At 35.2% G+C, this 20,568-nt stretch overlaps 1 protein-coding gene and 1 long non-coding RNA gene across 2 annotated transcripts in view; one reads left to right on the top strand and one right to left on the bottom strand.

Moving 5' to 3' along the window:
• LOC309488058 overlaps positions 1-4,861 on the bottom strand; it is a 145,904-nt gene extending 141,043 nt beyond the window's left edge. The window contains exon 1 of the long non-coding RNA XR_014202005.1: positions 3,801-4,861. This is a non-coding gene — a long non-coding RNA (uncharacterized lncRNA). The remainder of the gene's footprint in view (positions 1-3,800) is intronic.
• A 1,197-nt stretch (positions 4,862-6,058) lies between these two features.
• acyp2 (acylphosphatase 2, muscle type) lies at positions 6,059-18,607 on the top strand. The gene is made up of 4 exons (XM_082156039.1): positions 6,059-6,256; positions 6,528-6,544; positions 7,871-7,980; positions 18,000-18,607. Exons 1-4 carry the CDS (start codon positions 6,124-6,126, stop codon positions 18,112-18,114), a joined length of 375 nt encoding a protein of 124 aa, XP_082012165.1. The 5' UTR covers positions 6,059-6,123; the 3' UTR covers positions 18,115-18,607.
• Positions 18,608-20,568: the final 1,961 nt, after the last annotated feature.

Raw genomic sequence — 20,568 nt, 5'->3', positions numbered from 1 at the left:
CACAATTTCTGAAACTATTGCTTAATTTCATGAAACTCTACACACAAAACCACGAACACACACACACACACACACACACACACACACACACACACACACACACAACATGCAAATCATCAGACAGTGTTTTCACACATGTTGTCTGTATAATTGTGGCATTTAAATAACAGTATTTTCTAAATGAAACACAAGAGCTGTTAGTGTTCAGTAATGTGTGTGTGTGATGTAGAGAACTGTGTGTAGAGTTTTGCAAACTGAGTTTAAAGCTCATGATGTGCTTGTAGTTTTGCAGTGAGTCTCAACTTCCACTTTTAGTGTCTAAAAGCGATTTTAAAAACACTGTATTTTTTAAACCCAGGTCCTTTTAACTATAAAACGATGCAGTCTTTGTTAAGAGGATTTAATTCTGTTGGCAAGGCTTCAAAATTAAAATGTTTACTATTTTTTACCAGATGGCTCCATTTTCTCAGGTTCGGTCTGGAAAGCAAACACTCGCTTTATTCCAGTTTTCTGCATATTATAGAGTAACTGGATCAATCATGCAGTGATAATTGTGTGTTATGGATGTCAGAGTGTGTGTGTGTGTGTGTGTGTGTGTGTGTGTGTGTGTGTGTGTGTGTGTGTGTGTGTGTGTGTGTGTGTGTGTGTGTGTGTGTGTGTGTGTGTGTGTGTGTGTGTGTGTGTGTGTGTGTGTGTGTGTGTGTGTGTGTGTGTGTAATAAAGAAATTAGTTGAGATATCAACCTCAAATGTGGAGCACAAGATTTACTTGCAGTTTTAGAGTTCAACACGTTTCATAAAATATATAATTTATATAAAATAATGTTCATAAATCTTTTTTTTTTCTTCTTTTTTTACTTCAACAATAATCTGCCAAGGGTCTTCGTTAAAATGAGACCAAACTAAGTCATTGTAATTTTTTATGACAGTTTTTGGACATGGACATTTTTGTGGGCCTATGTGCAACTCTTTTTAACTGACACACGAGGGGTTAATGCCTTGACCAGATGAAAATGAAGTGCAAAAGCTTCAATAAAAGGTCAGAGTTTATTATAAGGAGTTTTCTTCAGAGTGAAGAGCCTGTCCTCTTATAAAAACACCCCAAGACTGAACCGTAAATTACCATCACTAATCATATCATCATAATGTAGATTATTTAATTGCTTTTATGCCAATATATGAAGAAAACATTTGAATATACAAAATTTCGGACTTTAAAACATGTTTGCCTTGTTGATAGTTGATGTAAAACACAGACAGACACAGATCTAACAGAACACATCAGAGCATGACACACATAACTACTAATAAGCTAATAATCAACAGCATGTGTGAATAAACCCAGTAAACAACATCGGCATCCTTTCTTCATGCTGCAGTGCATGCTGGGAATTCACAAACCCTTAACAATCACTAACATTGTTCAATATAAACCTCTTTGTCCATGTGACTCTGTGTGAATTATTGAAGGGAATTTTAGGAACTTCTACACTGATGTGCAATAAAATACTGAGCTCTTAATTCACTATGAGCAGTTTAAGTCATTTCTATAATATATTCATTTTTAATTCTTAATTTTTGCCTTTACTAGTTAAGTTTAAATGTGGAGTGACAGATTATACTAGTCTTTTGATTAAATGCTCATGCATGCACAATAATTATAAAAAAATTTAGCAAAATGACATTTCAATTCTAAATTCTATGTATGCATTTTTTCTTGAGCAGAAAAATGACTATATTATCACCATATTAATTCATGTTGAACTAGTTCATGTGTGTGCGGATGCTTTTAATGCTAAGGCTTTGTTTGATATTTTGTTATCTAATACAATTATGTTTTTTAGTGTTACTTAAGTGACTAAATAGTTTTTGGTGCAGCTGTGTCTTATGTAAGAGCACAATATTGCCAAATCTGACAGTTCTGATGGATGGAGAGGAAAAAAAAAATCATAATACAAAACAATAAAAAAACCTCTGTGGCACTTTAGATTTTATAAACCAAACAGAGATTCAACCAAAAACAATTCGAGAGACAAAACCATTAACAGGCTGAAATGATATCAATATTACTGTAATCATCAGACTGGTGATCAGGGTAATTAATCATCATCAGAATCATCAGTTTCCAGTTACTCGTCCTTGTTGACTAAGTTCGTCCAACAGTGAGTGTGTAAGAGAGTTTATTTCGCTGTGTCTCCAGAATGAAGCTGAATCTGAATATCTGTGTCTTTTTATAAAAACAATAGATGTATGTGCACTGATTTAGACAGCTAAATGCGCGTGTGCGTGCGCGTGCGTGTGCGCGTGCGCGTATGTTTATGTGCCGACAATGTTGTCAGTCTGAGCTCTAGGATTACGGGTTCTCTCTGTTGGAACAAATCAACAAATGGTGTGTGTGTGTGTGTGTGTGTGTGTGTGTGTGTGTGTGTGTGTGTGTGTGTGTGTGTGTGTGTGTGTGTGTGTGTGGTTTGCTATTGGCTGATCTCTTTTTTTATTATTATTATTTTATATGTAACAATGTAACAAGCCTTTTTTTCTTCTTTTTTTTTTAAATGCTTTATTTGAACATTCAGTTTACAATGTGAAATAACAGAATCAGAACACAACAATAATTATTAAGAATAACAAAAATATAAAAATAGTGAAAGAAAACACTTCAACAAAAAACAGTTAGACAGGGATGTAAATAAAAATAAAACAAAAAACAAGACAAAAAAGAAAGACAGAGGGCATTACTTAAATGAAAAGATATCTAAACATTTATTATGGTAAAAAGTTTGTAGGTCTTGCAAATTGTACATGTTCTGAGTGCTTTTGGGTTAAGGGAGGAAGACTATTGGCTGATCTCATGTGATTGACATGTGGCTCCGCCCAGGGCCGGCCCTGACCAATTTGCTGCCCTAGGCAAGATTTTACCTGGCGCCCCATGCATCACAGCCCATTTCACCCCGTCATTGTGTTCATGATTTAGCATATATATATATAGGCCTATATACACACACACACACACACACACACACACACACACACACACACACACACACACACACACATTACAGCCTAAACACAAATACCAAGAGCATTACATAGCATTCAAGTCAAGTCCCCATTATCTTTTATAGCACGATTTACAATAAAGATTTAATGTGAACTTTGCTATTTTGAATAAACCTGTAAATAAATATCATTACTATGCCATAAAATGTACAGGCCAAAAGTTTGGAAACATTACTATTTTTAATGTTTTTGAAAGAAATTTCTTCTGCTCATCAAGCCTGCATTTATTTGATCAAAAATACAGAAATTTTTTTTATATTGTGATATATTATTACAATTTAAAATAATTGGTTTTCAATTTATTATACTTTAAATTATAATTTATTTCTGTGATGCAAAGCTGAATTTTCAGCATCATTACTCCAGTCTTCAGTGTCACATGTGACATCCGGTCTATCACATGATCCTTTAGAAATCATTCTAATATTCTGATTTATTATCAAAGTTGGAAACAGTTCTGCTGCTTAATATTTTTTCATAACCTGTGATACTTTTTTAGGATACTTTGATAAATAAATAGTAAAATAGTTTTTTTAAATGTTTTAAAAATAGAAATCTTTTGTAACAACAATATACACTACTGGTCAGTAATTTGGGGTCTTTTTTTTTGTTTTTTTTGTTGAAATAAATCAATACTTTTATTCAGCAAGGATGTGTTAAATTGATAAAAAGTGATCGTAAAGATGATTTATATAATTAGAAAATATTTTTATTTTATTTTAAATAAATGCAGTTCTTTTTAACCTTTTATTCATCAAATATATTAGGCAGCAGAACTGTTTCCAACACTCATAATAAATCAGAATATTAGAATGATTTCTAAAGGATCATGTGATAGACTGGATGTCACATGTGACACTGAAGACTGGAGTAATGATGCTGAAAATTCAGCTTTGCATCACAGAAATAAATGATAATTTAAAGTATAATAAATTGAAAACCAATTATTTTAAATTGTAATAATATATCACAATATTTATTATTTTTTCTGTATTTTTTATCAAATAAATGCAGGCTTGATGAGCAGAAGAAACTTTTTTCAAAAACATTAAAAATAGTAATGTTTCCAAACTTTTGGCCTGTACTGTATCCCCACAACTGCACAACTGTAGAGTAAAACATTAATAAAAAAGTGATAATAAAAAATGCGTCTTAAAACTGACATGATTGTTACAAAACCACACAGTCTGGGGACTCTGGAGAACTCAGAACAACTGCTAACATTAAGTTTAAGGTAAAAATAACTGCCATGAAATTATAGTATCTTACTCCTATGCCATAAATTGTTCATTCACTACATCACTTTACCTCTGTCTTTATCCCCTTTTATCCTCTTCTCTTCTTTTTGACACTGTATCTATCGCAGACTATGCTCATTTATAATGTGTCATGTAAATTCGGCCTTCCGTCACAATCAGGAAACTTTCACCGCGTCTAGAACTGGCGCGAGCTGCCAGGCCCATTTCTACGAGCTGTGTGTTAACAAAAGCAGTGCTGTCTACATTGGATGCGGAGTCGCGCACGCTACACAACAAATTACCAACAACTGATCGCGCGCGCGCTCTGTTTCTGACGCACTTCAAGCACTCGATGGGCGGGGGACGATTGGTGAGCCGGACTTTTTTTTTTTTTTTTTTTTTGTAGTATTTCGAATTAATGGTTTTAAAATGGTATTATATATATATTAAAAAAAAAAATGTAAAAAAATAAATAAAATAAAAAATCACTCGTTCACTCATTCTGGCGCCCCTATGGATGAGTGGCGCCCCTAGCATTTGCCTATACCGCCTATGCCGCGGGCCGGCCCTGGCTCCGCCCTCATCATCAGAGAAGAGAAGAGTTATTCTGATCTAAGATTACATGCACGTGCATTTAACACAATAATGATGATGTGTGCATAGATAAAACATTTTAATTGCTCCAACTAGACTGTTAAATTAGAAATAAATTCACTAAAGAAATGTTTAATTTATTGCATCACCTTTTCCTTTACTTGATTTATATTCAGCATTAATGCAACATATAATGCTCCAAAACTGTCCATCATCAAGGCTGATCTTTGAGATTGTGGTTTTTAAAGGCATGAACGTCTGATCCTGTCCTTCTGTGATCATCAGACGTGTGAAAACACTGAACTGTCATGTTCTGGGTCTAAGGTCTCTGTCAAATCCAAATGTGATTTGTTTTCTTGAAAGGATTTGTCTGTGAAGACATTTAAACCCTTGTATGCAAATTGCATCTCTAATAAAATGTTTGTGCATTCACAGATCTAAATGTTTTGTATCTAATCTCTGACGGCCAGGCTTGTTTTTCAATCATAAACATACTAGATTACAGAGGACAAACTGTGGCTGAGAATATTCAAATCTCATCAGGATATTAGAGGAATATTGTGTCGTGTTATGTGTGTGTCGGCACATTTCTGAAGCTCATTATTTGTGGTTATTGATGTAATCTGGTCTGCTTTTATAAACTCAATCATTCTGGAATAAGGAGACTAAATAATTTGATGTGTTTACATGCAAAAATCAATGTACTGCCTCAGAACATTTAACTGTACTATGTAAAATATTTAATATCTTTAACAGTGTATTGTTTATTTTTTTTATTGCTCATTCATAAATATAGGATATTATTCAGAATGATTACATGTATGTATAATAACACTCTATATTAGAGTTGTAACACAGCCTAATGTTGAATCTATTATTAAAATCTCACTGATATATCCGGTGTTGAAAACTCTCGCGAGAATGAACACAGAAGTCTCATCCTCCAGAGGGCGCGCGGCCGCTCAGAAAGCAAATCTCTGGACGAATTTTGTCTTATTAGAGGCATTTTACATCTTTTACATGTGATACTTTAAAGTATGGGAGTCTAACGTAGAAATATAAACCTAGTCCAAACAATCTTTACAAAATAATGCTTTAAAACTCACCATCCTGTAACCACAACGACTGTGATTTGTCCATCACGTCAAACGCTGAGAAAAGTAACAGGTGTCACGTGACGCACGTGTTAGGTCTCGTTGCCTTGCGCGTGGCCGTGGCGTCAGGCTCTTTTATTTATGATTATCTGTAATTTAAACATCTGCTGGACTTCTCTTTTGGTCCTGATCCTTGTAACATTGTTTGCAATGTCTTCAGACGCCGGTGAAAAATATGTGTCTGTAGATTTTGAGGTGTTCGGGAATGTTCAGGGTGGGTATTTGACTGTTTTGCAAACTTGGCGATATTAATTCACGCCACGCCTCCAAAAATAGACGAGCATTTATTTATTTATGCCTCAGCTCAAAAAAGGCTTTACGGCTTTGTGCATTTTATGTCTTAATATAATATTAATTTTGTTGATTATTCTTTATTGCTATGTGTTTATTGTATACAAGTATAGGGCTGCATAAATGAATTACATTTGTAGGCTATAGACAGTTGCACGTATTCCAAAAACTCATAAATGTTTGTCTTTTTTCAGGTGTTTGCTTCAGAATGGTGAGACATTTATGGATAATGCAAACTAAGTTTGTTTTACAAAGTTTGCTTATATAACTAAGAATGGCAGACCCTACTAACACTAACCAAAAATAGAAACATTGTATTATGTTTTTAGACATGGTAATATGATATTCTACTAGAAAATAAGTGATTGCTGTGCAAATACAAACACGTGCTAGATCTACTAGATGTAAGTAGTAAATGGGTAATAAAAGTAAGTGAAATGGGTAAGATATCTGAATATATTTGGTATTTAGTAGGCCTATATATGATATATTTGATAAAGTATTATAAGTGCGTATATACGAGAATATATGATAAAGTATATAATTGCATATATATGAGTATATATGATATGATAAAGTCTATAAGTGCATGTATACGAGAATATATAATATATGAGTATATATGATATGTATAACAAAGTGTATAAGTGCATATATACGAGTAATTTTTTTATAAAGTGTATAATTGCATATATATGAGTATGATAAAGTCTATAAGTGCATTTATACGAGTATTTATGATAAAGTGTATTATTGCATATATATGAGTATATATGATAAAGTGTATAATTGCATCTATACGAGTATATATAATATATATGATAAAGTTTATAAGTGCATATATACGAGTATATATGATAAAGTGTACAATTGCATTTATACGAGTATATATAATATATATGATAAAGTGTATAAATGCATTTATACGAGTATATATAATATATATGATAAAATGTATAAATGCATATATACGAGTATATATAATATATATGATAAAGTGTATAAGTGCATATATACGAGTATATATGATAAAGTGTATAAGTACAAATATACGAGTATATATGATATATATGATAAAGTGTATAAGTGCATATATACGAGTATATATGATAAAGTGTACAATTGCATTTATACGAGTATATATAATATATATGATAAAGTGTATAAATGCATTTATACGAGTATATATAATATATATGATAAAATGTATAAATGCATATATACGAGTATATATAATATATATGATAAAGTGTATAAGTGCATATATACGAGTATATATGATAAAGTGTATAAGTACAAATATACGAGTATATATAATATATATGATAAAGTGTATAAATGCATATATACGAGCATACAAAGTATATAATTGCATACGAGTATATGAATGCATGAACTGATAAAATCTGTCCTTTGAATACAATGAAATTAATAGCATTTTTCTAATGCATTAATGCAAGATCAAGCCCCTTGTTTCATCATTCATGTCTTTGACTCTGTCTGACCCTCATTTCTCATCCGTCCTGCTTTACCACAGTATACAGAAGCAGAGGGGAAGAATCTGGGCGTCACAGGCTGGGTGAAGAACACTAGACAGGGCACTGTGATCGGACAGGTGCAGGGACCTCCAGAGAAAGTGAAGGAAATGTGAGTATGCATCTGGTCAGTGTGCAATCAGTTATAATTACAGTTACAGTCGGTTTCAGCAATGGAGGAAGCAGGATCTAATTGCAGCAGTCTTTTATTAAACAAAATCGAAACCTTACAAAGAACTCAAGAGCAGAAACAGAACAACCAACTTAGTGCAACGATAAGAACTGACCAAGAACAAGGCAGAACACAGGGTTTAAAGAGGCAGAACTGGAGAGCAGATTAACAAGACAAACTTGAACTGAACTAACTATCAATCAAACACTGTAGAAACAAACAGGCAGGGGCGGAGGAAGACAGAACTGAACTAATTTACAGATAAACTAAACCCAGATGAGTGTTGTCTGGTGTGCAGTTCCTCTTCTAACCAGAAGGTGGCGTTAGCGTTCCAGTGTTTGAGTCATGGAACAGTCTAGAAAGACTGATAGTGAAAATAGATTCTGGGAAGTTCGGATCATTTTACTGACTCTTGTTCGATATCGTTTCTCTAAATTAACTAATCTTTTTATTTTTTTTGAGTCATTTTGTTCATTTAAGTGGCTTTAAATGTTATACTTTTAACAGCCAAATTCCCCGAACACGTCCACCCACGCAATCCTGATCATATTCTGACTGAATTAAGAAATCATTATAATGCAGTCAAAAATAATTCACAGGGAACATTAACAATTAGTCTTTCGTTCATTTGTCACGTGACAGACGCAGCGAACGGATCGATCATGAGAGACCCATCACTGCTGTGCTGTAACCTACACTGATAGATGGAGACTATAGAGTAGAAAGCTTTTAGTGTGCTGAAAGCTTCTGCAGCCTGAGCTGTGTTTTGAGTGAGTGTTTGTGGTCTGCAGTCCCTCGGGTCGGGTGGGGCGTGGAGTGATGATGTCATGATGTCAGTCTGGGCGGGGGGGAGCACAGGGGCGAGGGCTTTATGACATCATCACAGTCTCAAACGTGAACCAGACATTATTTGTGCACATTACTGAGGGAGAGATGAGATTACTCTTACTTTATTACTTACTTACTTATTATTACTTTTTATTTTTGCATAAAACTGTGCACTGTATGTTTTGCATGTGTCACGTCGTCAAGTTTGTTTTGATTTTAAGTTCAAAGTGCTTTAATGTCATTCCAACTATAGAGCAATAGTTTACGGCAGAATGAAATTGCATTTTTCCAAGCTCATATGTGACCCTGGATCACAAAACCAGTCACATGTCGCACGGGTATATTTGTGGCAATAGCAAAATAAAACTAGAATGTACATTTCCTGAAGAAAATGTGAGTGGTGCTTGCAGTGGCAAAATTCGGCACGGTTGCTAGGGTTTTACTAGGCGGTTGCTATGGTGTTCTGGCCCGGTTTCCAAGGTATTCTGGGTGGTTGCTAGGGAGTTGCTAGGCAGTTGCTAGGGTGTTCTGGGTGGTTGCTATTGTGATGATTTGCTATTCTGTATAGGCGGTTGCTAGGGTATTCTGAGTGGTTGCTATGGTGTTGCTAGGTGGTTGTTAGGGTATTCTGGGTGGTTGCTAGGGTGTTGCTAGGGTATTCAGGGTGGTTGTTATGGTGTTGCTAGGCGGTTGCTAGGGTATTCTGGGTGGTTGGTAGGCGGTTGCTAGGGTATTCTGGGTATGGGTCAATGTGTATGGGTCAAAATTATCGATTTTTCTTTTATGCCATAAATCATTAGAATATTAAGTAAAGATCATGTTCCATGAAGATATTTAGTAAATTTCCTATCGTAAATAAAATATATAAAACATGTATGTGTGTGAGTGAATGCTGCACAATCGTGAACATAAATGAACAACTTTAAAGGAGATTTTCTCAATGTTTCGATTTTTTTGCATCCTCAGATTCCAGATGTTCAATAGTTGTATCTCGACCAAATATTGTCCTATCCTAACAAACCACACATCAATGGACAGCTTATTTATTCAGCTTTCATTTCATGTGATGTATAAATCTCAATTTCATAAAATTGCTCTATGCGACTGGTTTTGTGGTCCAGGGTCAGAAATGTGCAAAGTAAGTACAAGCATAAATAGGAAAAACAAATTAGCAGGACAAACAACAGGTAGACATAACATACACTATAAATAGACCAATTAACAAATCGACATATAAGATAATCAAAACTAAATGTATACTGAAAATATACAATTTAATGTGAGTTAAGTTTGCTAATATCTAAGTATATGGCATGCTATGACAGCGTTTGCCAGAAGGCGGAGGCGTAAACAGAACACGGACAGAGTCTCTGATTATTACTCAGATTATATCTCTGAGGTCTGTGTTTGGTTAATCTGTTCATTAATTCAGTTCCGTCTTTCTCCGCCCCCTGCCTGTTTGTTTCCATGGTTACTGATTTGATTTGAGTTTCAGTTCAGGTGTGTCTCATTAATTAGTCTTATTAGTTCCTCTGCTGTCTATTTAAGCCTTGTGTTTCGTTCAGATCTGCATCAGTGCGTTGTTGTGTTTAGTTGGTTGTTCTGTTCATGTTTCTGAGATTCTGTTTTGTGAAGTTTTTAGTTTGTTTTTGAATAAATCTGAGTAATCATTCTGTAAAAAATTATATGATCAATAAGTTATAACAACATATATTTACAACGCTTTAACTCATCAAAATAAGCTAAGCAATTTTCAACTTTTTTAAGTTATACAAGATTCAACAAAATTTTTTTAAGTCAGTTTAAGTTTAATGTAAGTTAATTTAAGTTGAAATGACTTGAACAAGTCTAATGTACTTAAAAGTTTAAGGCAGTAACTTATGTTTTTTACAGTGTATTTAAAACATTTTTTAAATTGAAATAAAGCTAAAATAAAATATAAATATTAGATGGGAAACTTGTTGCCTTGGCGACTACCTGAAATTACTACATTTATTACATGCAAAAAAAAAATATAAACTTAACTAAAAATAAATTAAACGTTAGTAATAATTAAAAAACAAAGCCAAAAGCATATTTCAAGCTAATATTAATACAATAATGAATAATAAATATTAATAAATATTAATATTATTATAATAAAAGCGATAATAGTATATAAACAATGCTAAAATAAAACTACATATATTCAATAAATGACAAATATTATTTTTAAATTTTATAATAAATATTTTGTTATTATTAAAAACTATTATTTGATGAAACTAAGATATTTTTTGTACAAAATTAGAAAGAAATATGCCAAATAACTGCATATATTTCTGAGATGATAACAGGATGTCACTCACTGAATTAAACATGAAAGATAACGAGGTCATGTGACAACAGCGAAACGTTGAACATCGTGTACAGTGTGTGCGCTGCTCAGTATGGAGGCCTGAACAATAATGCTGGATATTACTAAAATGAATGATCGCTGAGCTTTAATTGTGTATTACTTCAAATGCACACAGTAGGTTTAAAGTCCCTTAAATCCCTGTAGTCCATTAATGTAATTAATTTCTTTTGCGTAATTGTCCAGAAATCTGTGTCACAGTTGCAGTCTGAGTCTGATCATTAATCTGGTGATGAAGACACTGATGAGGCTCTTCAGCGTTTGTTAAGCGCTATAATAACAGCATTACTGTCAGCTTGATCTGTTTAAACAGTCGTTCAGCGGCTTCAGTATCATCGCCTGCGTTTGACAAGACAAAAACTGCTTTTGAAAGTTTGTTTTTGACCAACATTAGCATTAGAGTTCATTGAACACATACACACAACATGCTAAGTCATGCTAATAACATGATAATTCATGCTAACAAATTGCCAATCATGTTAGCAAGATTTTAAAACATGCTAGTAACATGCATGAATTTTACTGTTAGTAAACATGCTAAGTCATGTTAGCAAAATGTTAAATCAAATCAAATGCTAGCAAACATGCTAATTCATGCTAACAATGTGTGAAAACATGCTAAAATATGTTTTATATGTAAATTATGTTAGCAACATGCTAACACATGTTAGCAACATGCTAAATAATGTTAACAACATTCTGGCAACATGCTAATTTGTGCTAGCAACATGCCAATTCATGTTAACAACGTGTTAAAACATGTTAGCAACATAATTCATGCTAGCAATGTGTTAAATGCCAGAAAAATGCTAGTTCATGTTAAAAATCTGGTAAAATTGATAACAACATGCTAATTCATGCTAGCAGTCATGTTAGTTTCTTTCTTTCTACTTCACAAAATGTAAAGCTTATAAAACGTTAAAACTTTCATACGGCTTTGTCAAGCCAACATCAAAGTTTGTCCCAGTGAACTTTGCTTTCTAGCTAGAAGATTCTTGTCTTAAAGTCATATCAAATGGAATTCGCAAACTATTTTACTTAAATAATATTCCATATTTCTAAGTGAAAAGGTATTTTCAATGAGAAAGGGATTTGAAAGGACTTTTAGACTTGATTATGTTTCTGAAGTAGGTTAAGGTGGCCGCTGCCCTGTAAAGCCATTTTTAGCTGTGATTCTCTGGTGGAACCGTGTCCTATTTACTTACACTCTGCTACACAATCTAGAAACCCCCTGAGTGTGTGTGTGTGTGTGTGTGTGTGTGTGTGTGTGTGTGTGTGTGTGTGTGTGTGTGATCATGTAGCTGTACATGCGATTGCCTGGATACAGTGACAAAGAGCTCCAGTATTGCATGAGAAAAGCTTTTCCTCTTCTGAAAGCCTCCTCTTCCTCATTCCAGCTGGTGAACACGAGATGCAAGTGAACACAAATGTGTTTGCTCATTAAATATTTACTCAGACGGATGGCAAACCTCCAGGCCCCGCCCCCTTTACTTGTTTTCCCATTCCTTGTTTTTCTTTACCTAAATTAGCTCATTTTTTTACATCTGTCAGTCTGTTTCCTCTGTAATGTTATCACTTGGCTCTCTTCATCTGTTTGTTGGCGTGTTGGGATGGTTTGGTGAACTCTCCTGGGTTGTGGACGGGTGTGTGTGTGTTGGTGACGTTGATGAGACTGTAGATCCCGAAGGAACGTTCCCAGACGGCCTCCGCCCATCCCTGAATGATATCTGGATGAACTCTGAAGTGTAGAAGTGTTGCCAGAGAGCATTTCAGGACCGTCAGGATCATCACACTGTGTGTTCATGACATTTTACAGCTGTCTCCTGTCATGTGCCACTCATACATCTAATTAAACGCATTTTCTTACAAATCTTTCAGAATTGTTGTGGGTTGCTAGAATCACTTTTACTATTGCTCATAGTTAAGCTTATTCATTTTAATAAATCCCCAAAATATACAATAATATATGAATTATCATTTTAAAATATAAATAGTAATTTAAAAAAATAAATATATTTAATATTATATTATTGTTTAACAATATTTTTATCTGATATAAAATATAAATATTATTGTGAGTGGGTATTTAATATTATATTTTATATATTTTATTATTTATTGTTTTTATAATATAATTTGTTATAATTTAAAAAGTAAATATATTAATATTATATTACATTTAATACAATATTATTTATTATAAAATATAAATATTATTTTTGTGAGTGTTAAATATTTATATATATATATAATATTTATATCATTTTATATATTTTATTATCATTTGTTGGTTCTGAACTATGTATTGTTTCTTACTGTTTTTATAATATAATTACAATATAATATAAATGTAATTATTAATAAAAAAGTTAATATTTTTTGTGTATTATTTTTAATACAATATTATTTGTTATAAATATAGATATTATTTTGAGTGAGAGTTTAATATTATATTCATATTATATTATATCTAATATTTATATTATATATTTATATATTTTATTATTTATTGTTTTTATTAACTATTTTTCTAAATTGTTTGTAAATATAAAATATGTTATTATATATTTTAAATATATTATATAAATAAAATAAAATATACATTTTATACAATATATAGTTTATATATTTATTTTTATTATAATTAATCTATTGAATATTTTGTAATAATTGAAATTAAATTTTTTACATGCACACACACACACACACACACACACACACACACACCTTTTAGACTATATATATGTGTGCATTCAATATTTAATCAAACTTTTTTTTTTTTTTTTTTTTTGATCTAGTGATACTTGTAACACTATTGCAGTCACAGTTAGTAAACAGTCGCTGGTGTTTTGGTGTCACACTGGTCTCGTGTTCCTGGTGTTTGACCAGAGCAAGTGAGAGCGTCCGGCGGATTGTTAGACTGAGGTTTATGGAAATGCATATCTGTATGAAGAAATTCCTTCCTATCACAGCGTGTCAATGTTATCTGACTTCCTCACAGGGGGAGATGGGAAACTCCTTTCCTTCATAACACAATGAACACTACAGAAACTCCAGTGTTTATATATTCAGAGAACAGCTGTACGGGTTTATGAAAGAGAGTGAGAGTGTTTCAGAAGAGCGGATCAGTCATTCAGAGCGTGAGAATGAGGAAAGTTCATTGTTTAAAGGGTTCTCTATCACCTATATATGAACACACAGAAGAGGCCATTAAAGTGTAGTTAAATAATTATAAATTAATATAATGTAATATAAAAAATATATATATTTTGGTTGCTATATAGATGCTAGTTTGAAATTATAAATTTTTAATTATTAAATACAATTATTATAATGCATTTTACATAAATTAACAATAAAAGTATCTGGGCCCTATCTTACACCTAGCGCAATGCAGCGCCAAGCGCGACGCAAGTGTGTTTTGCTAGTTTCAGCCTGACGCAGTTATCATTTTCACGTTGTTTAAATAGCAAATGCATTTGCGCCCATTTGTGTGCCCATGGGCTGCTGGTCTGAGAATGAGTGTGTGTTCTGGCGCATTGTTGGCGTGTTGCTATTTTGAGGAACTGAGCCATTGACCGACTGAAACCTGGTCGAAAGTCAATTGCGCAATATTTTTTTGTTATTTAAAGAGCGCGTTAGTAATGTGCGCCTATAGGCGGGTCCACAACACACACACACTCTGCTTGTTACACACACAGAGATGCACAGAAGCACACAAACATGCCATATTTAAAATAAAAGGGTTACAATGTAAAAGATTATTATTGTGTACATAAAGATATGGTGAATCCGGCTTGTCCCGTAGATGTTCTGCTAGCGCACTTTAACCTCGCGCACGAGCAGATCCGTTTGCGCAACTGTCATTTAAAGGGAATGGGAGATGAGACTCTGATTGGTTTAACGCACGTAAATCCCAAAACACACCCATTACTCATGAAGAGAATCGAGACAACCCTTTTAGACCATGCGCCGGGAGCGCCGATCATTTGTCCCGTCGTTAAACTAGCAAAAGTGGATTCGGAACTAATGGCACTTTTCCACTACACAGTACCAGCTCGACTCGCCTCGCCTTTGTTTGGTTTTGCACTGTGTAGAAGTTGTACCTGTACCTGCTTCCAGGTACTTTTTTTAGAACTCACCTACGGCGAGGTTCTAAGCGAGCCGAGGCGAGCTGAGGCGATACTAAAATGTGACGTGAAAACACGGCAGACTGCTGATTGGTCAGAGAGAATCGTCACTATTCACTGCGTCATCATTGCACGCGCCAGACGGAGTATCCTGAATAAAAAACAGCAAAAATAAAAACAAAAACATCCAAAAACAGCATACACTCGATTTCCTCCATTGTCCTGTGTGTGTGGGTAGCGGGGGTGTGTCGCGCGTCTCGCGTAAAAGATTAAGTCACGGCAGTTTCCTGCGGCGTTGCTATGACTACCAGGTACTATTGTGGAGGTACTATTTGCAATGGAAAACGGAGTGAAAAGCGAGCCGAGCCGAGCTGAGTCGAGTTGAGTTGAGTTGAGCTGGTACTGGTAATGGAAAAGCGCCATTAGTGAACTTGCACCGTGACCTTTAGAACATGCGCTTAGATCGTTAAAATAGGGGCCTCTGTTTGGTCCTATTAAACACATCATAATTTTGGCTAAATCTTTTAAATAAAAAATATTTTTACTGCAATTAATTGAATGTCAACATATTGTCAAAAGTATGACATTATTGTATAACTTGCTGTTTCTTTGTGAAATTTACAAGCCATTTCTGAGTGAAAGTGTTTTCAAAGCTATTTTCCCTCAGTGTAGTTTGTCCACTATATAAACGAATCAACACTTTAAACCCGAGATGTGAGGCCTGTTCATGTGTGTGTTTTCCTCTCTCAGGGTTTGTGTTTCCTCAGTTCTGAGTGAACCGCACCCTGGTGAAAGTGGAGGCTTTCGTAACGGCTGGCTGATAACCCCGGAATAACCCGGATCCGTCTGTGATCCGTCATTCCCGAGGCTCACACACACTCTTTATCAGGGGCCGTTCCTGTGCTGTTGCTGTAGAGATCGTGTTGTTCTCTTTGACTCGAGCTCCTCCTCTTCCTGAAAGCCCATTATAGAGCTGGATATTGGGCAGTCATGCAGATGCTCTGAACACACACTCTCTCACACTCTCACACACTCTCTTTCACTCTCTGATCCAATATAAGATCAGCGCTGCGGACCACAGGGAGAAGAATGCATTTAGAGCCCTTTGAGGAACAGTGTGTGTGTGTGTGTGTGGGTTTGGGGTCGGGTTAGTGTGTGGGTGTGATGGGTAGGTTTAGGGTGTGTGTGTGTGGGTTTGGGGTCGGGTTAGTGTGTGGGTGTGATGGGTAGGTTTATGGTTCGGGTTTGTGTGTGTGTGGGTTTGGGGTTGGGTTAGTGTGTGGGTGTGTTTGATAGGTAGGTTTAGGGTGTGTGTGTGTGTGTGTGTGTGTGTGTGTGTGTGTGTGTGTGTGTGTGTGTGTGTGTGTGTGTGTGTGTGTGTGTGTGTGTGTGTGTGTGTGTGTGTGTGTGTGTGAGTGAGTGATAGGTAGATTTAGGGTTCGGGTTTGTGTGTGTGTGTGTGTGTGTGTGTGTGTGTGTGGGTTTGGGGTTGGGTTAGTGTGTGCGTGTTTGATAGGTAGGTTTAGGGTGTGTGTGTGTGTGTGTGTGTGTGTGGGTTTGGGGTTGGGTTAGTGTGTGGGTGTGTTTGATAGGTAGGTTTAGGGTGTGTGTGTGTGTGTGTGTGTGTGTGTGTGTGTGTGTGTGTGTGTGTGTGTGTGTGTGTGTGTGTGTGTGTGTGTGTGTGTGTGTGTGTGTGTGTGTGTGTGTGTGAGTGAGTGATAGGTAGATTTAGGGTTCGGGTTTGTGTGTGTGTGTGTGTGTGGGTTTGGGGTTGGGTTAGTGTGTGGGTGTGTTTGATAGGTAGGTTTAGGGTGTGTGTGTGTGTGTGTGTGTGTGTGTGTGTGTGTGTGTGTGTGTGTGTGTGTGTGTGTGTGTGTGTGTGTGTGTGTGTGTGTGTGTGTGTGTGTGTGTGTGTGTGTGTGTGTGTGTGTGTGTGTGTGTGTGTGTGAGTGAGTGATAGGTAGATTTAGGGTTCGGGTTTGTGTGTGTGTGTGTGTGTGGGTTTGGGGTTGGGTTAGTGTGTGGGTGTGTTTGATAGGTAGGTTTAGGGTGTGTGTGTGTGTGTGTGTGTGTGTGTGTGTGTGTGTGTGTGTGTGTGTGTGTGTGTGCCTCGCCCTCGCCCTTGTTTTCGAAAAAGAAAATGGATGCTGTTTATCCTCCTGTAGTTGGGCAAAAAATAAGATCTTTGTTTATGTTTTTGTCAGTGTTTCTTATGCCGTTTTTTCTTGTCGTTCTAAACCTGCATTGTAAAAAAAAAAAACCAAAAAAACCTGTAAGATTTATGACAGCTGTGAAACCTGTGATTGACTGTCTTTCTTCTGTGGAACATAGAGATGATGTCGAGTTCAGAAAATGACAGTCTCTTCAAACGAGTCCAGTTGACTCACTCGTGCATCATATTCCATATTCTCTGACATGTTCTCTCTCTCTCCCTCTCTCTCTCTCTCTCTCTCTCTCTCTCTCTCTCTCTCCTCTCTCCTCTCTCTCTCTCTCTCCTCTCTCTCTCTCTCTCTCTCTCCCTCTCTCTCTCTCTCTCTCTCTCTCTCCTCTCTCTCTCTCTCTCTCTCTCTCTCTCTCTCTCTCTCTCTCTCTCTCTCTCTCTCTAGGATGTACTGGCTCAGTAAGGTGGGCAGTCCCAGCTCTCGGATCGACCGCGCTCAGTTCTCCAACGAGAGACGCATCTCTAAACTGGAGATTCGTGGATTTGGCACTCGATACTGAAACCCGACCCAGTCCCATCGGCACCGGCAATCAATAAACCCAAACACTGGCCAGATCTTCACCAGATACCTCTGTGTGACATCAACTGACCCTGAAGAACAAAACCAGAACCCCACAATTGTCATTTGTTGTTTATATTTATTAGCATAGGGTTGTAAATGTGAATAACTTGTTTGATTTTATGCAACTTTCTCAAAGCAAAACACAAACTTAAGAGTTGTGATCCATCCATTCAAACTCAACACTCTACAAAGATAAAACAATATCAAATATTGAACTGGATTGTTATCTTATAAAGTATTATATATTTTAAAAGATTTAAAAAATTTTTTTTTTTTTTTTTTTTACAAATTTAGCTTTGATCACATGAATAAATTACACTTTACTATATATTCACATAGAAAACAGCTATTCTAAATTGTACTAATATTTCAAATTTTTTACTTTATTTTTTATCAAATAAATTCAGCAGAAGAGACTTCTTTTTAAAAAAAATTAAAAAAAATTGAATTATTGAATTATAGATAATTATATTAAAAATTAAAAACCGCTTGATGTAAAGTTGATCAGACTAATAAACCTCTATCAATACACCCAAACATCGTACAGACTGTTTCATTGCATTTTTGACTTGTTATTAAATGAGTATGACAGGCTTTCTGGCTGTTCAGAGATATGAATATCGTCCTCTGATTATCCTCTTTCAGGAGATCTTCACTTCATGCATAATCGACCAATCACGGCATCCGGCGCTTGTGTTTCCGGGAAAAACCCATCCTTCCTCACAGAGCTCTCTTAAGGTGGAGTGTGTGTGAGACTGTGGTGTGTGACGTGTCATGCAGCGTCAGCTTCTGTCCACATCAAAACTGCATCAGGAATTATTGCTAACATCATAATGTCTTCAGAACTGAGCTCAAAGCGTCTCTCAGATTGAACATGTTGCATCAGAGACACAAAAACAGAGTCCCCGGGGTGTCCTTTTTCTCCCAGCATGCTTCACTTCGGCTAATCTGCATGGTTAGAGAGACTGGAATCCTCTTAGCTGACAGTTGCAAGATTAGATCAGAGGCTTAACTAGGGCTTGTGTCTGTGAATAGACGGACTGCTCTCAGACTGATCTGGGAACAGTTTGATGTGCTCAGGTCTGAGTTGATCAAAGAAATCACAATATCTGTCAGACTCCACAGATCCCGGATCCGGGCCTCTCTCTGATGGAATGTGCCGGGCTCTTTGTTCGGGATCTCTCTGGGTTTCCCAAAAGCATCTCAGGCAAATGAGCTGAGACCAACAAGTGTTTGGAAACTTAAGTGACATCATTGGAACTTTAGTGGAACATTGTATCATTGTATGTTCCATTAAACTGATCAAAAGTGACAGTTAAGATATTTAGAATGTCACAAAATGTTTCTTTTTCAAATATCTTTCTATTCATCAAAGAATCCTGAAAAATAACACAACAACCTGAAGAAGCACAACTGTTTTCAACATTGAAAATATTAATAATTAAGCAGCAAATCATCATATTAGAGTGATTTGTGAAGGATCATGTGACACTGAAGACTGGAGTAATGATGCTGAACATTCAGCTTTGATCACAGGAATAAATTACATTTTACAGTATATTCACATAGAAAACTGTTCTTTTAAACTATATTAATATTTCACAATATTACAGTTTTGCCTGTATTTGAAGTGGCGTTCGTTGCGCCGGTCACTCAGTGTTTTAATGGACTCGGGGTTTGATTGATTGGATCAGGGTTTCCTGAACGTCGTGTTTGACCGAGGTCTTTTAACATATTTAAAGTTATCCTGCTAAACTGGTTAAATCTGACTTTCCCTTTTAACTTCAAGACAATCCACACAATGATTCTGTGTTGTTTGTGGATGCTCATGCTTCTTTGAATGATCTATCTAAAACATATATATATATATATATGAAGAGTTCAGATGCAAAAGCCTCTAAGTGCCATCTGAAATTTTCTTCTAGAATGATCATTTTTATAAAGCTTGTATATTTAAGTTAAGTAATTTCACTTAAATGACAATTAATAGGTAATTTGCATTGCCATTTAAGTGAAATTTTGTAACTTAAATATACAAGCTTTATAAAAAATGATCATTCTAGAAGAAAATTTCAGATGGCACTTAGAGCATCTGAACTCTTCATATATATATATATATATATATATATATATATATATATATATATATATATGAAGAGTTCAGATGCAAAAGCCTCTAAATGCCATTTGAAATTTTCTTATAGAATGATCATTTTTATCAAGCTCGTATATTTAAATTCAATAATTTCACTCTAATGGCAATGAAGATTACCTATTAATTGTCATTTAAGTGAAATTACTTAACTTAAATATACAAGCTTGATAAAAATGATCATTCTATAAGAAAATTTCAGATGGCATTTAGAGGCTTTTGCATCTGAACTCTTCATAT

This window comes from Leuciscus leuciscus (assembly GCF_965113295.1).
Source record: "Leuciscus leuciscus genome assembly, chromosome: 23".
NCBI lineage: Eukaryota > Metazoa > Chordata > Actinopteri > Cypriniformes > Leuciscidae > Leuciscus > Leuciscus leuciscus.
Note: the sequence above shows the minus strand (reverse complement) of the source record. Positions and strands in the feature narration are given on the sequence as shown.